The following is a 16985-nucleotide window of genomic DNA, read 5'->3' as shown; positions in this document are numbered from 1 at the left end:
TACATTTCGTCAATCATCATTGTAATACCTTAAATTTATTCAAATTTTATTAAGTTTATTTCCTCAATATTTTAAATTTTAAAGCACTTGATATAAGCTCCAATGAGTGCTGGGATATCGCAAACACAAAATATCGTATCTTCAATGTGAAGTCGCATCTTTACCAAACACAGCTAAACTACAATACAGCCAGAACACACTAAGCAAATAGTCTTGTTTATAGAAAATAATGTTAACTTTCATTTTCCCTTAGAATCTCTCTAAAATTGTTATAATTTACGATATCTCCAATTTATGACCACTTTCTGGGTTCTGCATTGTATGTCAGCGAAAAATTTGATATGAAAAAGAGGTTTACGACATTAATAAGACAGTTCTGTTTTTTAAAGGACATACCAAAAGTTTAAATTGTTATTTCATGCAGAATGTGGACACTGCATACATGTAAAAATCTTAATATTTATATTACTGATAGCAGAAATCATTTGACAATGTTATCATTTTATCAGTACGTCAACTAAATGAACACTAGCGCCACAAGCATGCGCATACACGCGCATTAATCAGTGTACCGTAAACAATGGGGTGTTTCTGTGTGTGTGTAGCTTGATCGTACGTTTGGTTGACAATCGCGATGTGATGTATTCTACACCATCGCATGCTGAGTTATATTTTCATCAAGACTTTAATTTTTATATTAGTTAAAAGATTTATTTCTAAATGTTTTCTTTCGTCGTGATTACGTTTCTCTATTTTGGTTTCTAAATATGTGTAATTTGCCGCCGAAGTTCCATTCAGTGTGTCGCCTTTGTTTATCATTCTGTGGCGATAATTGCAGTGATGTTAAACTTCCAATATTCGATCGTGATAAGGATAAATCACATCTATCTGAGATGATAACGACATATTTATCAATAATGGTAATTTATTGAGTAATATTTTATCTTTTACCGCTAAGAAGATGCCGTTTTCTCGTGTGAAAGTTTAGTCTAAGCGTAAGAGATTGTGGATACTGATAAGCGCCATTAACTTTCTCGCGGGTGTTGGATATTTTCGCATTGTGATATCATATTACGGCCCACGCGTCGAGTGCTCGAATGTATGACTAATGTCGTTCTTGGAAGTGATAGGCGAGGCGGGTGGCGGACGCTGTATCAGTCGCCGCTGATAACAAAGGAGCGCGCGGAGATGATCGCGTTCTGCTGAGCTGCCGCCGCCCGCCCCGGCCCCCGCCCGTCACCTCTCCAACGTCCTCCAACCTAATGCAGCACTCTACATATTCTCTTTTCAACCACATACATATTGCTATTTTCGGAAGCAATATTCTCTATATTTAGACACAAATAATGTGGGGGACTGCAGTCATACAGTGTTATCTTCAACTTGTCTTCCATCTAAATTAAGCAAAGGTAGCAGGATATTGCTATACTGTGTATTATCAGATTGACTAGCAATGACTCACCATCTATGATTATACATGCAAAAGGTCACTGGCCACATCATCTGTAGGAATGACTGTGAAATTTCGAAATTAATATATTTGAAATGATGACATGAAAATAATTTTAGGTATCACCAGAAGATATGCTGCCACAGGTGGTATGTGGGAGCTGTGCACACAAACTTGATGACTTTCATACATTTAGAGAGTTAACTCACAAATCAGAAAGGCTCCTAGAACAGTTTCTTCAGTATACAAGTTCACTAGCTGGTTCAAAAGAGGTGAGTTTAAATAAAACAATGATTAATTGCAATTTTATTCTTACAACTAATCAATGATATGTATTAATATTTTAATATTTATCTAATCAATACTATATTGGAGTAAGATATGAAATTTACACAAACTATTATGAAACATATTTATTTTCAAGCATAGCTTGTATCAGAGTGTAGATTAATGTAACGAATAGGTTGGCTCCGCAGCTTTTTATTATAGAAAGCCTTGATTGTATTCACAAGCAATCCAACCAACATTCCAATGCAAACAACTACCGCTACACCAAATATACTCCACAGTATATGTTTTGGTCTTAAGTTTGATAAGGAGAATCCATGTTTTTTTGCAAATGTTGTGTCAAATGTTGGACAAAATGTCATAGATATGTTTGTCACATAAGATCCAGCATATTTCATTGGTGCAGCGCAACTAAAAATAACATAGACATCTTTGAAACATGATAAATTGAAATCCTAAGTAATTTAGTTCAACTTCTTTCTAAATTATTAAAAATTGTATCTTGTATCTATAATTGTAATTTTATAACGCAAATTATTATTTAATTGCTTTCAAGTTTGTTGTCAATTTATTACTTTACTTACAATGGGATATCTCCATCTTTAAATTTAGTCCCCGCCTCCTGCTTAGTTATAATCTCTGCAAGGTCACAATTGCAAAGCCAACTGTTCCCTGTCATTCCTATAATCTCCAACTTACTCCATGGCATTAAATCCGCTGATAATTCACTTAAATTGTTATCATCCATATATACCTATAAGAATATATATATGATTAATAGTAACATAAGACTTATTAATTGTCCTACTTACTTTCGTAAATTTTGCAATATATAGTGATACAAAAATAAGAATAAAATGATTACACAGATGACCCAGTTTTGTAGCTGTCATGTAAGCATTCCAAAGTGGGGCAAATCAAATTAGACATACTTTATGATTACATTATGTGATTATAAGATAAAATTGAAAATCTGTGTTAACATCTAAGTAACAGTAATGATTATTAAATCAACTATTATTTATTACTGCTTGCTACTTTAATATATTTTATAGATATTGTCTTGTCTGTACAGATCTTGTGCGTTGATTCATAATGTTCTTACATAACCACTAGCTTTACTTTTTTGTCTAGTTCTAGAAATAGTTTTATTAATAACTGGATACATAGAGCTATTGCTTCCACAATATTTTTTCACATCCTTTAAACCAAATAGAGTGGACAGAGATATTTTTTTTTTACCAATTGTGTCTTTATCTATTGTTTTTTTGCATTAGGAATATAAATTTAATATCACAATATAAATGTTGCTTTAATTTTTACCTCTTTTAAAGTCCATTTATCCTTCAAAGCTCTGAATGCGTTGTGGCTGATGTATCTCAGATTAGTATTATGACAGAGATGCAAGATACGCAATTTCTTAAGAGGCGTAAATGTACCTCTTTTTACTTCCTCCAGATAACTATTTTCGCCGACTTCTAGTTCCAATAGATTGCTAAGACCTATTAGAAACAAGCATATTTTTTTTATTATGTGCAATAACCATCGATTACTTTGAAAATAATTCCGTTTAAAACATATTGTTATCTCTGTTTTGTCAAACATAATGACAGGGATGACGATATGTTTTATACAAAGATTTTGATATAAGAAACCAGCAGTCGTGTATACTTCGGTTACGAGTTTTTAATTGCATATGACTGAATTTACATTTGTTTCCAAAATGTTGGTATTATATTTAAATTTGGAAAATGATAGAGGATTGGTATGATGTAACGATTATATCCGATTTTATCTGAATCGACGCGGTATCGTACACGCGTAAACTCAATTACACAGTCACTTCCGTGTTATAGTCGAACTATATGTTAAAAATATCGAAATGAGTAATAATATTTTTTATTTGTCCACATTAAGGCAAGAGTAAGTTGGCAAAAAATGCCAACGGTTACGAGTTAACTACGCATTAATTTCAGATATGTATAGATATCTTTGTTAAGCGTAATTGTCCAGTCTATATCTTATTAATGCATTATGCGCTTTCTCTTTAATTGAATTCTTTTTTGTACTAAAAGCAGGTGTGTCCTGTCTATATATTTTTATTTCTTTAGTTGAATTCTTATAAAAAGAAATGTTGACGCATGTATCGTGTTCCGGCGATATCAATACTTCTGTCATTGCGTATTTATTAATGACTTAATCATGTAATTCGGCGAACTAATACATCATTTTTATCGACCCCTCTTCCTTTCATAGATAATACAAGAAATTTTATGCGTAACGAATAACTACGAACTAACGAGTAAAACATTAATTGTAATGTTTGGTTTAAGTCACCTGTATATTTACTGTTTTAACTTTTAAGATTATAATAGTAGATAATAAAACGGAAAAAAAAACTTGGTATAGTAGTGTTTGATATTTAGTTTTCCATTACGTTTGCAATACATTGTTGACCTTACTATACTTAGAAGTGTTTAATTATAACGCTAAGGCTTAGTCTTGTTATTAATGGCAAAGGTCATAAACATTAAATAAAAATATATATTAATACTGCCGCACACAAAGTCGTATCGCACCTTAAGTATAGATTTCGCGTGCTAAATCTTCTCTAAAGGTGACTCTGAGTACAGCAGTGTATGCAACTTACCAACAAAGCTGTCATCATTGAGTTCAACAATCGGATTGTTGTTGAATGTGAGGTATTGAAGAGTACTGCCAACTATACTCAGACTCTCGGGAACATTGACAAACTTGTTGCTGGATAAGTCTAATTGTTGTAAGTTCACTAGACCTCTAAACGCATCCAGTGGTATAGAATCGATATCCGTGTTCGATAAATCTAAGACCTGGAATTGAAAGTTGTGAAAATATACTTTTAAATATACGTTTTAATTACCCCCACTAGTTTTTACCTCCTCACCCCCATGTCCAATGAGCGACGTTATTTTACTGTTTTTTTTCTTCTTAAATATGCAGTGCTTTAACTTATTTATGCCATGTACAAAATATGATGCCTTTTTGCTGTCGGCTTAAGTCTAATAATATTGTGCCCAAGTCATTTTTATAATACGATTTGTTAGTTGCCTATTTTCTTAAATATTAACGCCAATATGAATAACTATAGTATTTAATTCTATTTAAAAGCGTGGTGTTAATAATCTATATTAATAACGTTGTATTTAAACTTATTACAAATTCATTAACAAAGGTAAACTTGATATTAATATTGTTTTTATCGTATACAATATACTCTGTAATCATACATATATGAAAATACAAGAATATCAACGTAAACAACTACGTAATATGATGATAATGTAACCCACGTAAAATTAGTCATTTGGAATATCGAGGCCTATTGTATAGTGAAGGGAAAGAGATCGTACGCTCGTACATAATAAATAATACCTTAATATGTCATATAAATATAAAGTAATATACTTTTTGTAGTATTTATATTATTATAAGTTTCAATTTTAGAAATTTTTAGTGACATTTTAGCGCTCATTTCATGTTTCCATTGTTCAAATGTAAAGCCTTCGTTGTATCTTTAGACAAGCTCAAGGGGAAATTCCCGGCGTCGATATGCGCGTCATTTTGATACAATTTATAATCTTGTTCGGACTGGTACATAACTCAATCCTTCTTCTCTGATAACGTAAGTTTTTTTTTTGTTTTTAACGATAAAATGTTTATTGATTCCGGCGCGATCTGTGCAAATCGTAAAGGTGCATATTTTTGAATACAATTAATTATACACGTTCTTATCTGTTTTTGAATTTGGAATTGATATTCACTTTCATAGTAAAACCATTTATTAATTTATTTTTCTTTTTTTTTTAAATGGTGATATTGTTGTAAGCCATGTTGTTAATCTTCATTTGAGTTAGTTGTATAGACTTGCAGGTGAAAACTCAAGGGTTTGTCGCAATAACGAGGGAAAGTTTTCCTTTAAGGATTTGTTTTTATAGTAAATTAACTTTTTTTTATAAAATTAAGAGTTATGTGAATATTGATAAAGTTATGTAAATTATTCTCATTCACGTGGGAAGCGCTTCGATGACGCAACCGGTTTTTTTTTTAACTTAATCGATTTTCAATCAATAATTGTAATGGTTTTTATAATTGAATTAACTGCGATATCGTGACATACGCCTATTTATACACATGTACAATCTAACTAAAGACCACTTATAATATGATATTTAAAATATTTATACAAGCTGTCTCCCGCAACTCCGTCCGCGCGGTACTAAAAAACGTAATTAGTAGCCTATGTGTTCCAGACTGCCTTCTATATTTATACCAAATTTCTACGAGATCCATACACTAATGAAGATACCTTCTTACAAACATTAATACGTCCAAATATTCGCGTTTATAATATTAGTAAGATTTAAAAAAATATTTTAAACGTTGTATGTATCGTATCTGAATAAAATAATACAAGAAAATATTGTTTATTACTTCATTACGTAACAAGGGGATTTGTATTGATAAGGAGAAAATAATGCTTTCTAAAAGATAAACGTTTGCATGCAAATTATATCAGAAATATTTGATTTCCTTTCAATTTCTATTTAATTAATTTTCAAATTACTTATTCAAAGTATTAAAATTCGCTATTACTTGAGATTTTCAAATATTATTTTATGTCTATTTAAATTTTATCAAGTATTAGAAACTATATAGTTTCATATACAACTCAAGAGAATCGTTTATGTAAAAATTTAATGCTAATATATTTTGCAAAATAAAACGTCATTGTAAGTGAAAGCTCGAATAGTGATGCGAATATGATAAGGCATTTTAATAAATACTTTTCAACATTTTAATTTAATAGAAGATATTCTTGTTTTTTTTTTTTTTTTAATTTTTGTTCATTAACTTTAATCATTTCTGCCACTCAAGTTGTTAAAATAATTTATACTTTAAATTCTGCTTTAACAGGTACGGATAAAAATAATATAATAATAGGTTAGTAATTAATCTTTCGTGAAGTTAATATAAGTTATAATTAAGTTTAAACTTACCTGCAAGTTGGTAGCACTGGATAGAGCTAATACAGTGACATGGTCGAGTATTTCTATCGGGTTGTTATTAAGATAGAGGCGCGTTAGATTTGGCGTATACTGGAACAGATATCTGTCCAGTGAGTGTATCTGGTTTCGACCCAGGTTCAATGTCTCCAGTGCTATATTGTTGTACACGGTGTTATTGTAAGGTCCTTGGAAGATTTCACTCCTCAGTACGTCACCTGTATACAATATGGTCCATCAGTTTTTCTCTATTTAGTGTACTTTTATTAAAATACTTAACACAATATTTATTAAGAACTTAGATACTACTTTAGTTCCCTCACCGTGAGTTTCTGAGACCAAAATCTGTATAAAATCATTCCTGTATTATGTTTCGAACGTTTTGTGCTCTCAGAAACCTACGATTTTTGTAGATATCGCATACTAAGGGACGACGTTACTGGCCATTTAGAGATTCAGGTAGTTAGTGCTTACGTGGTGTAATGACGTCATAGGTTTTACGTATTCACCTTATTAGCGATTCTGCGCGACCTATAAACGTCGTTTAAGAGAAAGCGGGCAACTGGGTCGGATGACTATTATTAAAATTTATGCGGTGACTCTTTTGATTGGAGATTAAAGAATGATCTAGATTAAGATCATTTCTGCAATTGTATGTTATTGTTATAGTTTTTTTGTCTTATGACAACACATAAATGTATGAAATATTGCTTTTATAAGTGCAAAACGATGCTTACATTGAAGAAGACTTACCTGATATATGATTATTGCTCAAATCCAAGTAAACCAATCGTTGTATGTTAGAGAAAGCGCTGTCCACTATCTCTACGATGGCGTTAGATTTAAATATAATCGCTATCCTGTTCCCAGGCACCGACGGTAGCTCTGTTACGTTCGTGATGCTGTTGTTAAAGAATGTCACCAATACGTGACCATCTAAAAATATTACATACATTAAAGTTGAAACATGTTGCTCTTACGGGTTTTGCAATGGCGCTCGTCATCCCTTTCATTCTTTTTGAACAAATAGAGATAACACTATTTGTGTTATGGTAGACAAAATTCACAGTATCTGTGGTTTTCCGCTGCCAAGCATTTTCATAAACTCCCTATCCTTATCCACGAATATTTGCGACAAGCGCTTTCGTATCGTCATCTTCATACAAATTTTGGCGATGACGATATTCGTCACCGCTTGTCACAAATATTCGTGATTGGCCCACAGTTCTCGTCCACCGATCATACGTCATTTCGCTTGTCTCTCCCTTCACGTCACGTTTCTCACAATTCATTTATCTTTTCACAGGCCTACGCTACCGAAATTTCTACAAAAATATATTGTTAATTCTGTTTTTGCAAGGAAAGTGAAGTGAGAGGGATGTCAAAATGTTTTTGTACTGTTTTGACAGAGGAAACTTACGGTTACAATAAATTCAATATCGATTCAATAGGCTCAAATATTCTTTACAGCAATTAATTTTATCTGTGTCATTCTCTGTCGCAAATTTTCGTATTAGGTCCGCTGTATGCATTTTACACCTCTATTCGTCGGAAATGGTGCCTAGATCTTATCTGTTATGTTTGCGGATAACCTAGTTGTGATAGATAGTCAGGTACCTATATTCGTCAGCACATAGTCTACCTACACACATCGGCATACCTGTCAATCGGCCCAATGAGAATTTTTCTTCCCGACACGCCATACAAATAAAAAAATATCGGATTTTCGTAATGAGCAACGCAAAATACATCATGTCCGCGAAACCAATTTAAACAAAAGTAGGCAAGTACGTTTTAATTTCGCAGTTAAAATTGAAGAATGCCAAGTTGTGATTTGTCATTACACTAACATTATAAAGAAAGTAATGTTTGTAATGATTCAACTCTGTAATCATTGAACATTTTTTACGATTGTTTTCCACCAGAAGCCGAGTTTATCTTAATCAGGCTTTATTATTTTGTCTCATTATATTCCCGGGCCACGCCGGGAGTATTTAAGTAGTCTACATTATAGGGAATTTTTAAACAACTCACGCCCGTAACCCAGAAGTGTAGGCAGGGATTACGCGTTTCCATGACGCGTGATCAAAGCATTTCGCTTCATTCATCATCCATTCATAGATCTTCACTTATACTTGATGTTTTTGTATTTATTACGATAAAATCGTTACGCAATATCATGAAAAGAGTAAATTGCGTTTTGAAATATGTGGTTTGTTTTGTTGTCTGTAGTTTTAGGTTTTCTTCGAACAATGATAACGCGCAAGTAGCTTATTGTAATGTAATATCAGAGTAAACGATCGTGTTTGTACAAACGAACAAACACTTTAATTATTTATTGAATTAATCGAATAACATGTATTTGTCCACGAACATTACATACAAGACAAAATACTTACACAAAATATCCCGTCTATATTTTGTGTAAGTAAGCATGAAAGTATATACCTAGTTTATGTAAAAATCACACAAACCTGATAATGACTTCTTGTTAATATGACAGTTTAATTGTTTGATAAGTTGCTTCTCTTTAGGAGAGAGACAAGTAAAAGTATTTTTAGTAAATAAAGTAGTTATTAGTTTTTGATTCATCCGAAAAAATCAAACATCTTTTCCCAATATTATGTAAAATAAAAAGAAATTATTATTGAATCCGTACCTTTGTCCACGGTGTTGTCGATTTCCTGTGGCCATGTACTTGGCACACTGTGCAGACCGCGGCGGGAGCAGTTGAGTGTCAGGTTGTTGATGTCCTGCAGGGACACGTCGCAACCCCCGCCCTCGCCCTCTCCCCCGGCCGCAGCCGCACCGCCCGCCACAACCACACACAACAACACTAACACCTACAACAAACAAACACCATCAGTGCTAATTGACTGTACTCGTCGCCACACACAAACTTCCGACCGACACATAATTTCTGCGCAACTCACTAGTTTCAACTCTCTCTGATGCCACATTCTCATTAAAATTATAAAGGATACTGCTCCGACACCTTCCAATACAAATGCACACTATCTTATCTGTTAAGAGGCGAGTGATATCGCGGCATGACATAGAATGAACGAACGCGTCATTGGTTAATGTTTATTTGTGTTATCGTGCTACTAATATGGATCGAAGTTTGTTTAAACTGTTCATTTTTATTTTTAGGAGGTGCTCAGTATAGCGTCCGATAAGCTCGAAGAGATTATCAAACCTTACTCCGAGAATGATGATTACGATCAAGCTATTAGAAACAAATACGCGGAAGTCGGGTCACCGGACTCTACGGAGGAGATGAAGAATCTAGAGAGCAGGCAGGCGGCGGTCACTCTCCTTCAGATTAAGAACTATGATCCCATGAAATATGTGAAGTCGGAGGAGAGTCCGCACATAATGTTCAACAATGTTCCCAGTTTACCGCCCTCCGACAGAGCGAGAGAGGTGATGCACTGTAATGCAGTTATAGATATAATAAGCAAGGCTGTGGCGGTTGCGCAGCGGGATAGTGATGAATCTCAGACCTTCCCTCCGAACTATGCGAGTGTAATCGATAAAACGCACCCGGCAAGCGCCACAGAGGGGGGCTACAGCCAGGAGTACGCTGAGGAACAATACACATACGGCGCCTCGCAGCCCGCCGCCAGCCCCGGTAGCAACGACGACCATGACAATAAGGAAATGGATCTATCTTTATATAGCTCTCTTAAAACTGAACCCGTCGACCCCACAGAGCGAACAGATGCAGAATCTCTTAAATTATACGTACACAGGACGGTGTCGAATAGTAAAAACGTCAACTTTGCCGATGAGTACAAGCAACACCTATTCGGGCGAACTGGCAGCAAAGCGAAGCAGACGAAAGACATATACGAGGAATGCAGTCAAAGCAGTAGCGGTTCTGATCCTGACAGGTTACAAATGGATATATCTGAGATGTCACAGGTTAGTTTGTTTTCCCACACAATGTGGCAGTACCTTTATCAAAGTAGCGTAAACTATAAAATTCTAAATAAACATTTTTAAAAATATTATATTAACTTCAATAGTATTGATAATGGCGGATATAGATCGTGAGGATCTTCCCAAATTAAAACCCGCAATATTTTCATCCTGCTGGACTATGTTTTGTTTTCAGTTGGCTGTTTTGTTTTTTTTTTAAATCTTGTTCTAACTTGGCAAGTATTTATAAGGCAAAACTCTTTTCATTATACATCCATGTTCCATGTGACGCATATTTTTTTTGACATTTGTTTTAGCCCAATATAAGTTTGTTATCGTTATATTTGTAGGACGATCCGGAGGAGACACAGTCGGTGCCGTCGACGCAGTCGTCGCCGAAGCCCCCGCACGAAGGTGAAAACGTCAAAGAGTCCTTGTGGCAGGCCCTACATAGACAGAACGGTAGTAATATCGTAACAGATCTGGGCATGTGTTCATTAACACCCAGAGGAATGCAATATGGTGGTGGGATAATAATACGAAGAGTAACATAACATAGCCATTAGGACGACTTTTCTTATTTCTGTCACGTTTCTAGATCGTTATTTCTGTGGGATGATCGTAGTGAATTTAGGTATTTCTCGATCATTGATTTATTTATACCGTTTCATATACTAACGTAAGCTATAATCTGCATGTTATATAATTTTTATAACAGAAATTTATCATAATTTTCGTAGACATACATAAATCATTGCTTACGCGCTTGGCAACTTCGACAACTAAATGGGAAGAAAAACTGAAAGCTCTAAGTAGGTGGCGCTAGCGTAGATAGGGATGTCACCTGTCAAATTAGCGATTTAATAAATATTCCTTCTACCATTTTTGTTTTAAATAATTTATGTACTATATTAAAAGTGAAATTTGACGGAATTCGTTGCTATGGCTACACTTCACAGAGTGTTTTTTGCTAATTTTTCTACTCTTGATCATGATGATTTCTATAGCAAGCAAAAGGTAGTATTTCTCCCCATTCGTATAACAGTGAAACAATACTTCTTGTATTCTTTCACTCGATTGCCATTTGTTGTTAAAAATAAATAAAAAAGTAAACTTACAGGACGTGGCGGAGAAGCGACACAGCTGCTGCGCCGGCTCATCAATAGCAAACATCTCGGCATGACGGTGTCCCCGCTGCGGACATCCACCTCACCACTGCCAACCAACCTGCTGCAGCACAACGGGACTGTCTCACCGGTCAGTGATACTGTACGTTCCCACTATCAAAACATTAATAAAAACATACTATCATCTCTTACACTCTCTTTGAAAAAGACAGAGATAGGGATATCTTTTGTATAGTTGCTATGCGAGTATTTACAGTATCTTTATACCATATTCAATTCTAAATCCTTTACTATAGATAAACGACAATTAACCCTTAATCTACCTATATATCTTTATCTTTATATATATAATTCTTCTGTGAGTGTGTATGTCACTGAACTTCTCTCAAACGACTGGACCGATTTTGATGAAATTTTTTGTGTGTGTTCAAGGGGATCTGGGAATGGTTTAGATTCACAATTTTGTCCGCTGGACAATGTTTTTTTAATTAATTTTTAATTTATTAGTAGTTGTTGATTTTGGAATGTTTTACATTGGATCCGACAGACGGCGCTACCATCGCAGTGTCAAATTGTCAGACAACGTCTGTCGGGTCCGCTAGTATATATATAAAAACCAATAGCTGTTCTTATGTCTCGCTAAAACTAGAGAACGGCTGAACGGATTTATCTTATCTTGGTCTTGAAATGTTCGTGGAGGTCTAGGGAAGGTTTAAAAGGTGAGCAAAAAAACGAATAACTTCCGGGAACTATTTTTTTTTTAATTACGCGCAGACGGAGTTAGCGGGCGACAGCTAGTCTCGTGAATAAAATATTGTGATAAAACACTGTTCCCAACTTCCTATATAATGTAACAAACATTTGTAAAAATATACCAAAGGAACATGTCGATTGCTTTGAGCAAACGACAAGCCACTAAAGAATGTATCGCAGTTACTAAGGGGATGGTGGGGGAGGATGGGCGGAACCTTTATGTACTTGGCTATCCCGAAATATCATCTGACTTTATTAACGTGATCAGTGAGGCCTGAGGATTTTTTTTTAATATTTCTATGAAATTGATTTTATTAAGTATTTATTTTATGATTCTTCCGGGACTATTTATTTTTAAGAATTTGTTTGGTATCCATAATAAAGATTAACTTGACTTAGTGTTTATGAGATGGTAATAAAAATGTAATAACAAATTTGGCTTAGTATTAAAAACTCATATATTCGTAGATAACAAAGTCTACATTTATAACCGTTGTAAAAGTTACACCGTGCATATATTTTAACAAAGCATTTTAGAAAACAAGGAAAATTAAAAGAAAAAAAAATCGTGAAACGAACCGTGATTAGGGCCTAGCATGAAAATTTTCCTAGAAAGTATTCGTAACGTAATCCATAACATTTGTATGAAAATTGGCGCTACACTTTACATCCGATGAGGGTGCTGTACAAATTTAATTTTCTCGATAACGTTAGGAATCCTTTCTCGCACATTTTCGTGCTAAGCCCTTGATTATTCTTTTTTCGACAATTAAAATTATGCACCGAATCAAGTTAAAATAGTGTCGGAGATTAATAAATGCAAGTTTAATACTTAAACGGTTTATATAAGTCTCTACTACACCTAAGTTACAAAAATATAACCATCCCTCTTATTCCTTTTGAAAAACCTGAAATAACAATAGTGTTCTAAAGTCAAATTATAATACAATAACTGATTGAAGTGTAATTTTTAATGAAAATTTATTTTATCTGGCACCGGTAAAGATAAAATATCTATAAGATTAGAAAATCTATAGGAAATCTTGTTAATAAAACGTCGGAAACTTGATAATGCAAATAGCGAATAAAACATTTTTAAGGACATTTAAAAATAAGGATGTTTCATGATGAACTTGCGTTTTTAACAGTGAAAAAAATAAAATAACAATCTTTAACCCTAACTAAGCGTCGTTAACCTACTGGTCAATGTTAAGGATTTCCGATCACGGATCGACGACGATGGACGATCGGATCGGAATCCTGGATGGATGGATGTTTGTTTGAAGGTATCTCTGGAACGGCTGAATAGATCTCGATGAAATCTGGCATACATATATAACATAGTCTGGAAAGAATACATAAGCTACTAATTATGTTGTTTTGGGGGCGACAGCTAGTCTTTATAAAGAAAAAATCTTCTATTTATTTATCTTCTAAAGTATGGGTAAATATGTATTACATCTCAAAGTATATACCTTTTAATAACTTGTCTGTACAAAAAGATTTTTTGTTATAATAATTTTTAAACGAATAAATCAGGATTAGATTTTATTACCACTTTATCGCTTAATAATAGTCACCATTAAATAATAATAAATAATTCATAAAGCACTTTGATACCACAATAAATATAAGTAAATAATAGTATAACCGACAATCGGTGTTGTATTGTCCGGGCGCGAGATAATACTGGCGCCTGTTGGAAATAAATTAAATTGTTTAGTGCATACAGAACGACGTGTTATTGTCGTATTGAAGGTAAATAGAGTTTTCCTTAAGGTTGTTACTAAATTATCTATCAAACTGTTTTAACTCACAAAAAGGTTTAAAATTGGCTTCCTATTTTCATAAAATTGATAAATAATTGTTAGGTTTTAGTTAGAGAAGACGTAAGTTAGGTGATAATAAATTTAGTCTATTTGCTAATAGTGTGTTGTATTGTCTTATTAAATAAGAAGCACGTGAGTTTACGTTTTTACTTGTGTAATTATGAACAGCTTCATTTGTATGCATGATGTATATTGGTTTTAGGTCACGGACTCTTTATCGGTTATTGTACTCGTATAACACATGCATAGAAACATAACTTGTAAATTCTTGAGCAACTGATTTAGTTTTTAATCTGTAATTTTCCGAAGTACAGGTTCATACATCTTATATGTACTTAATCCTTTAGTTTTATGATCGTTAAATCTTCCTCAATACGTGTACAGTATGACCTCAGTCGAGACCTTGTTTTGTTATTTTATATCCTACTGGGAAATTAGCATACAAATTTTCATTATATCTCACTAGTAGCCTGAGTGTTCTTCCAGAGTATTCTCTGTATCTATACTAAAATTCCGCGGCTTTCCTTCAGTCGTTCTAGAAGTCCAACAAACATCCATCCATCTAAACTTTTTCATTTATATTAGTAAGATTGTCGTGTAGTTATTATTTTATACGAATCGGAAATAAGGATAAGGTATACATAAATGAAGTAACAAGGAATAAGCAAGTTTCAGTATCTAGTGATATAAAGCTGTAAATGTTCTCTTGGGAATTTTATTGCCTTTTTATTTCTTACTAATTTATATAAAAGTTTGAAGACTGACCTACGAACAATGATCCTAGTAATGTTATAACATGATACTTATAGGTAGGCTAAACTTTGGCTCGAGACGTTTTACTATATCATAGTATTAGAAATGAGCAATGATTTTTTTATACTATAAGGTGGCAAACGAGCTAGCGGCCACCCGAAATCGTTGGAATAGCGAAGTGACCGCTGCCCATAGACATACGCAATCGCATATGTGTTGCCTACCTTTAATCGGAGGAGAGGATGCACAGAAAGAAGATATCTTCCCTTTCCTTGTATCCTCTCATCCGGAAAGTCCAGTTTCACTTCCCATCCTTTCCTTATAAAGAAAAGGATGGGAAGGGAAAGAGGACTAAATTAGGCCTCCGGGACGCACACTTATCAGACGAAACGCGGAATTGCTTCCACTTCACGCCTGTCTTCTGTGTGGTCGTGGTATTTCACCGGGCGAGTCGGGCCGATTCGTGCGAAGATGTTAAAGCGGGCTCTACCACTGTTAAAATGATAGGGTAAAATTATCGTTAAATAAGTTCAAACAAATATATCTGCTGTGTTATTAGCTAAAATGCTAAAGATATCTTTCATAATATGTAATGGTAACAGGAATAATATAAAAATAATTAGATATTTGATGATATCATTTGTATATATGACTAACATGTATATAATTTGATAAGTTTGAAAAATGGAAAAATTAGCATAATTTGAATATATCAACAGTTGATCGTTGTAATTATGTTCGATGTCGTCGACCGTTGTCATTGAGAGGAACTTTTTTTTTGTCCGAGTCAATAACACTGTGATGTGAAAATGTTCGTTCTTTTTATATCACTAATGAATCATTTTTATACTGTGACCTTAATTTTTTTCGTTTACAATTATTTAACACTGGCGATGGCTCGAAATTTCGTCAGCGTAAAATTATAAAAAGTAGCGTATAATGTGCCCGCGCCCAACAGCTACCTTCCCGTAAAAGTCTAAAAGAAAAAGTTTAACCTAACAGAATGGCGAGTGGACGAGTTCAGGGCGCACGGGTAGTGGGGCTATGTCGGGGGGCACAGCGCGCAGGAAGCAGAGCTTCCCGGCTCGGGCGCAGCCTGCTTGCGACCCCCCGCCTCAAGCCTGGCCTCACCCAGCCTCAGAGAACGTAAGATCTTAATATGTTATTATATAGGCGTTACTATAGTAGTAGTAGTAAGCTTTAGTAAATGTTTATATCATATGATTTTTTCAATATTTATAGCAAGAACCAGTGGAAGCGTGCACTGGCACGACGGGTACGGGGGGTGCAGCAGGCGTGGGGGGCACGGGGGGTGCGCGCAACGTTGCGCGCGTAGAGTTGTCGTGCAGCAACTGCGGCACACACACCACTACCATCTGGCGACGTGACGCGCGCGGCGAGATGGTGTGCAACGCATGCGGACTTTACTACAAGCTACACGGCGTGCCGCGCCCCACCGCCATGCGCCGCGACACTATACACACGCGCCGCCGCCGCCCGCGACATGACGGCAAACACGCCAGGAACAGTCAGTACACATTATCTTTTTTGCTTATACTCTTACAATTACCTTTTTTAAATAACTGCCACATTTACACACTCGATTTAAACAGTTCCCTAGTGTAGATATCGTACACTAAATCAACAGGAGGAGCTTCCTTCATAACCCTGTTTTGTAAATCCTGTTCGTCCCATCCTGTATTAATACTGGTTACTACCGTCAACTTATTTAAATGTGTCAACAGAGTCACGTCGCAACGCGAGCTCGTGTGCGGAGGTGACGGAGAGCGGGGGCGGTGCTGGCGGTGGTGGAGGCGGG

General features: G+C 34.9%; 2 protein-coding genes across 5 annotated transcripts in view; one reads left to right on the top strand and one right to left on the bottom strand.

Annotated features, from left to right (window-relative positions):
• The first annotated feature begins 63 nt into the window (after window positions 1-63).
• The window catches only part of GATAd (GATA zinc finger-domain containing protein GATAd), a 23082-nt gene continuing 6160 nt past the window's right edge, over window positions 64-16985 (top strand). Inside the window, exons 1-5 of one of the 4 annotated variants that reach the window (XM_013313823.1) lie at window positions 64-920; window positions 1570-1722; window positions 9934-10707; window positions 11055-11118; window positions 11825-11973. In XM_013313823.1, the coding sequence (XP_013169277.1) occupies window positions 768-920; window positions 1570-1722; window positions 9934-10707; window positions 11055-11118; window positions 11825-11973 (1293 nt within the window). In that variant the 5' untranslated portion in view covers window positions 64-767. Of the gene's footprint in view, window positions 921-954; window positions 1410-1569; window positions 1723-9933; window positions 10708-11054; window positions 11167-11824; window positions 11974-16985 lie in introns of those variants that run through there. The other 3 variants (XM_013313822.1, XM_013313819.1, XM_013313824.1) reach the window with 3 other exon arrangements.
• Window positions 1745-9818, bottom strand: LOC106119001 (chondroadherin). Its single transcript, XM_013313825.1, has 8 exons — window positions 9714-9818; window positions 9440-9623; window positions 7534-7716; window positions 6775-6998; window positions 4389-4587; window positions 3062-3240; window positions 2323-2492; window positions 1745-2149 (listed from the first exon to the last, which is right to left on the bottom strand). Exons 1-8 carry the CDS (start codon window positions 9744-9746, stop codon window positions 1870-1872), a joined length of 1452 nt encoding a protein of 483 aa, XP_013169279.1. The 5' UTR covers window positions 9747-9818; the 3' UTR covers window positions 1745-1869.

Source organism: Papilio xuthus, unplaced genomic scaffold (assembly GCF_000836235.2).
Source record: "Papilio xuthus unplaced genomic scaffold, Pxut_1.1 DF827542.1, whole genome shotgun sequence".
NCBI lineage: Eukaryota > Metazoa > Arthropoda > Insecta > Lepidoptera > Papilionidae > Papilio > Papilio xuthus.
Note: the sequence above shows the minus strand (reverse complement) of the source record. Positions and strands in the feature narration are given on the sequence as shown.